Source organism: Poecilia mexicana, unplaced genomic scaffold (assembly GCF_051168715.1).
Source record: "Poecilia mexicana isolate PSO_F unplaced genomic scaffold, ASM5116871v1 scaffold_2, whole genome shotgun sequence".
NCBI classification, from domain to species: Eukaryota; Metazoa; Chordata; class Actinopteri; order Cyprinodontiformes; family Poeciliidae; genus Poecilia; species Poecilia mexicana.
This window is the reverse complement of record NW_028263371.1, coordinates 20,675,511-20,681,357: the sequence shown is the minus strand read 5'-3', so window position 1 is coordinate 20,681,357 and position 5,847 is coordinate 20,675,511. Positions and strand designations below refer to the sequence as shown.

General features: G+C 38.5%; 1 protein-coding gene across 1 annotated transcript; it reads left to right on the top strand.

Moving 5' to 3' along the window:
* Positions 1-5,847, top strand: LOC106912364 (uncharacterized). The gene is made up of 4 exons (XM_088003837.1): positions 1-518; positions 1,741-1,775; positions 2,234-2,545; positions 5,605-5,847. The coding sequence occupies exons 1-4, from the start codon at positions 499-501 to the stop codon at positions 5,691-5,693; spliced, it is 456 nt and encodes a 151-aa protein (XP_087859963.1). The 5' UTR covers positions 1-498; the 3' UTR covers positions 5,694-5,847.

Below are 5,847 nucleotides of genomic sequence, written 5' to 3'. Positions count from 1 at the left end.
ATGCGACATACTATTCTAATGACTCATCCATTTCCGGGAACTCCTGTTGTTTTAGCGATTATTAACAATAGCTAATCATTAGCATTCGGTTTCTAATGTGTCAGGATGGGAATAAACCTAAAGTCTAACCCGTCTGAAACGCTTCTGCTCATTGACCAGAGGCCAGCTCCTCTAATCTTTTTTTCCCCAGCTCCTTCAATCAATTTGGTTCCATACGTCACAATGATGCGACATATTATAATTCATCCCACCCGGAAGTCTTAAAAATAAATTGTTTAATTTAAACAATTGTTTAATTAATTCTTTAATTGTTTAATTGTTAATTGTTTATAAATTGTTGCTATTTCAGTTATTTTTTCATTATTTTCATGTATTTGTCTTTCTTGTTTGTATTTACCTTGTTTAAATAAAGTTTGATAAAAAAAAGAAAGAAAAAAGGATTGTTGGCAAATATTCGCCGTTAACAGTTTATTCGGTTTCTACAGACTCCAAAGAGCCATGAAGTCACTTATCAGAAGGTTTGTTGTTCCGGTTGCTTAAAGAAAGAGAAAAATGTCTCGAATGTCGAACAAAGAACAATAGCGGAAATAGCAGGTTAGCTAACTAACTAGCATGCTGCTATTGCCATCATTATTGTTCCAGTTATTGCTGTTAGTCTATGGGTCGGACAATATCTTTGGTCCATCTTAGGGTGGCGGAGTCTATCCATATTTTTGGTAAAGATCCATGTCTCTAGTTAATATTTTGGTCTGATAACCCTTCCATAATGGTAGCTGAGTAGGTCATCGTTATCAGCTCGTGAAGTCAACAACGCCTTGGGACAAATTCTGTTTATGAGCCTGGTGTATATCTGGTTTAGGCTCACGTTATGGGCATTTGTCAAAGGCCTATAATCTGATGTTTGGTATCACATTAAAGGGGACACTCTTGGCTTTCATGTAATCCAGGTTTTGAGTCTCTCTGACCAACACAGAGGTCACTAGAAAAAAAATACACTTTTTTTCATTCTTTTAGACTAAACCAGATGCATTTATTTTATCCCAGTTAAATAAAGCCACTAACAAGTTGTTAATTATTTTGGAAATTGTTTCCATCCATTTAGTATCTAACACTCTTATCCATGTGGGTCTGGAGGGGGCTGGTGCTGATCTGCAGCAGTCATTGGGCGAGAGGTGGGTTCATCCTGAAGTCCATCTCAGGACATTTAGAGAGACCACTTAACCTGACTCATGTTTCTGGACTGTGGGAGGAAGCTGGAGTACCCAGAGAGAACCCAGGCATCCACAGGGAGAACATGCAAGCTGCATTCAGTGTCATCATGGAAGAAACAATCTATGGATGGAATAATCTGGTTACCTCATAATGTGGCTGAACTTTGACCCCCACCAGCTGCAGTAACCTCAGATCACAGTGCTGCCTTTACAGGCTGCTACAATAGACTCTAGGCATGATGGGAGTTAATCTCTGTCTGAAGCACCCATCACTGTGGAAGAGGGTCAACCAAAACTCATCAATTCCTCCATTATGTCGTATCACTGTCAGAGCATCCAGAACCTCAGATCAGATTCAGATTGTTGATCACATTGTGTTCTGGCTCTTTCTGGTTTACACAGTTAGAACTCTCTTGGTTTTCTGGTAGAAGAGGAAAATCCTGCTGGTTGTTTTGTCTCATCAATAAAGACTCAAATGTAAAATCCTGATGAAGATTTAGATGGATAACTGAACTTTGTTTCTCTCCAGGATCCAGATTTGTGTCATCATCCTTCTACACTCTGGTAAGTAAGAACTAATTTCCTGTTTCCAGTTGGATTTGGTAGCAGCAGCCATGTTTAAAATGATCAGACAGCTCAGGGTTATGGAGAAGTTATGTTATGTATTCATTCTCAACGCCTTATGTCAACACAAAGTCTAAAGTACAATGACAATAGAGGGCAGGACTGTGGATTCTTTGAATAAAGCCTTTTCAATCTGTGGGATCAGACTACTACCTGGTGTAGTCAAATCTATTTAAAGGTAGGATTCAAATCTGTTTCCTTGTTACCAACTAACCTCCTCTATCCTCCATTTTATACCCAGACCCTAAACCAGAGTGTGTCTGTTTCTCTTCTTGTCATTTAATGTAGAGAAACATGCTGTTTTCAGAAAAGGCTGATATGAAAGGATTGAGACTTTAGGCTCTGGTTCAACCAATCAGCAGGCTCTAGTCTTAATCTCATCCTCTGCTCTCCCTCAGGGATCTGCCAGGGTCTTGAAGGCATTGTTGGAAAAAGTGTCGTGCTACCCTGCTCTTCCAGTAAGCCTTCACCACAAAACGTGTACTGGAGGGACAAAAACAACAAGGTTCTGCTCAACATCAATAACGACTCTGAAGATCTGAATGTCCAGGACCAGATGTATAAAGGTCGAGTGTTCAGCTTCCCAAAAGAATACCAGAATAAGAACTACTCCATCACCTTAGGGAAGCTGAAGCCAGAAGATGCTGGAAGCTATGAGTGCACTGTTGTGTTTGGTAATGTTGGAACACACACCAAGATAAAGTTGGAGGGTGAGTTACAGAGCTACCCCCAGAAAACTTGATAAGCCCGGTGGTCGGGGCACTGAGGCGGTCCACTGGGGTTTTGTATTAAAAGATGTTAAGTTGACAGGAAATATAAGATATTACTGGGTAATTATGTTAGTGGAATACATTGGCGACAGTTCTTACACCCAAAACTATAGAATCTTAAAAGCAACAACAAAAAATAAATACACTTAAAATAAATATCAATTATTTGTGTTTCTGTTAAATCCAAATTAAGTTGTCAGTTAGAGGATCTGAAAACACGATGTGATGCTGGTCACATTTAGAACTGGCCCAAGGCATAAATGAACCAAGATCAATACTATCAATGCTGCTAAATTGTATTTAATTGTTTCAGCATAAATACATTAAAGTATAAATTGTGTAACATTTAAATTTAAGATTTTAAGAAGCTGGCAAGTTTACTTTGTAAAAGTTCTTCATAGTTAGATTGTTTTGTTACCATAGCAACGATCTGATGATCTCAGTTTAATCTTTGAGTTTTAGCTGTTCATTATTACATCTTAGTGGGGCTGATGGGGCCTCTGAATCAAATTCTGCTCAAGGCCTCATTTAATATTGGACCGGCCCTGCATGATGAGTAAAATCCTCTGCACTGCCCATCTCTGCTGCTTGATGTAGAGGGACAAACGTGAGATTTAATTTAAATGGCTGTAGTAGCTCTTTCATTTTGTATCTATTGAGTTTTTAACAAGCTCCACAGAAACTGTTTTGGTTGCCTGAGTTTCATGTGACGAGTTGTTCTGATCTCCACGCAGTAACTCTACCTGACTTTAAGTAGACAAAGCATTTGATATGCATTGTGTCGCTGCAAAAAAATAAACCAGCTTGCCAGTCACCAGGCGAGTGTGAAAGCTCCTCCACGCATGGTGTAAATCCCTGTAGGGTGAGTGGATCCGGACCCCCCCCAATCTTGGAAAAGTCTAGAATTGTCCCCCCAATAAAATAATTGAAGAAACATTTGCATTTAAATAATATCAATATGAAAAGGCAAAAGAAACAAAGAGCGAAGTAAATTTGACATTTATCTTATAAAAAAAAAGAATTAATTTTTAGGACTCCTCCCACCCCCACTATTGTTACACCAATGGTTCAGTCCAAAGCAAAGGAGGAGCAACAGCTGCGCTGCTGAATGACACAGGCTCCATTAGAGCTGCTGAAGTGAGGATCTAGCTGTGGCTCTGCAGCACTAACAAAAAACCCTCCAGTAAATAAATACTTAAAGCAAATGACATGTAACACCTTTTATTTACTTTCACTGCTCAATAGAAAGAAACACATTGACAATAAACAGTTTATTTAATTACTTTGGCTGAATCATGATAAACTGCCACCTTATATGCCTTGGAAATCAAAGCTAGCTAAACTGCTACACTGCTTTCATAGACTTAAGCTTTTCTGTTGAATGTAGAAAATATTAGTCATATTTAGCTCTCTAACTCTTACTTTAATTACAAGAGTTTGAAACAGGAGGGAGGGGCTGAGCAAGTGAACCAGCTCAGTGTGTGTAAGCCTAGAACAGAAGAACAGATAGGAAAAAAAGAAAGCTATGCCTTTATTTCTCATTGTCTTTAATATACAGCGTTTAAAACCACAAAATAAAAATTGAATATTTTTCTATATAAACCCTGGTGGTTTAAGTGTTACGTTTAAATTATGATGCTTCCCAGATACTCATTAATATCTACTTATTTATTCTCAGTCACCCAGGATATGACAAAACTAAAAAAGGTTTAGAAATAAAGCAACTTAAATCATAATTTAAATAGACCATAACTTGTATTGGGAGCCATTTCAATAAATCAATGGTTATGAGGAATTTTATTAAGAGCAGTTACTTATTAAAACTTGTTTTTATACAGAGCCTTACATTTTTGTAAAGGTGTAGCAGAGATTAGATCAGTGAGACTGAACAAAACTCGTATCTAAACAACATTTGAAACTTAGTTTTACTTGCTGAGAAAAACACGTTTGATGTGCATTACTAGTCATTTTTGTTCCTACAACTTGAATGTGATTTAAAAACTTTAAACCACATGTTGCATTACATTTCCATGCAACTTTGTCAACCCCCTCCAAAAAATTGTTCTTAAGAAATTTTCCTGATTATTGTCCCCCCCCCCAAGTAATGAGATTGGATTTATGCCCTTGCCTCCACGGCCTGAACCACCTGTCCATAATGCACTAGCTAACCGGGAACACAAACTTTATAAAGCGCAAACAGAGTTAGCATGTTGAGACGTAAACACACACACAAAGCACATAATGCTTTGTTCAAAAAGAAGTATCATTCTCACTGCACACTAAACGCGTACCTCTAAATGTGCTCCTATGAAAACTGAGCGCAGCTGAGTGTGAACATTTGTGGCTCACATTGAGTTGCACAAGCAGCGCAAGCGCGGTGGATTTAAAGATGCGTCTTACCTTAATGAGTTCTACAAGAAAACATGGATCCTCATCCTCACAGGGGTTTATATAAATGTCCATATAGGTGAGCTTATATGAGCAGTCTGCGTCGAGGGAAACTTCAGAGAACAAGCCACGACAGCACGTACGAAGCGGCCAACGCGCACAGACGCCAGAAGTCTGATTTTTGCGCGCTCCAAGTTCAATGACTTAACTATTAAAACTTTTAATAAACCTATTAGCTCATCTTTCTTTCATTAATAAATCTGCTTTGCCAGTGAAATGCTCACCGCAGAAGAGACGCTTGCAGTCCAGCTTATTTAAATAATAATAATTAAAAATTATATTATTATTTTTTATAAAAGCAAAAACAAACAACGTTTAGTCTGACAGGGGGCCACATAAATCCTGGTGGCCCGCCAGGCTTGTAATACACTGGGGAACCCTGATTTTATTTTTCTGTGAAGCAGTAGAGCAGAAATCAGTCTGAAAGGTTTGCTGTGATTCATACGACTAGCTGGTCATATTTACCTGGAAACTGATCCCACAGAATCTGTTTACTGATCATTTCTGAATGTTTCTGTGGTCAAAAGGCTAATCTGCTGTTTCTTTCCCAGTGGTGAACTCAGCAAGTTGTGTCTCCAGCAGTCGGATCGTCCTGCAGACGTTGGTCCTCTCTGCTCTCAGTCTGATCATCTACTTCTAAGAGGAAGTTTAAACGTCTCTGTTCTACTACTTTCCATCATATTTATTTACAGATTATCTTCAGCTTTATGCAGCTTCATACGGAACCGCATTGCTATCACGCAGGAAAAAAAAATTTGAGCGCTGTCACGTTATAACGTGATAATTATCTTGTT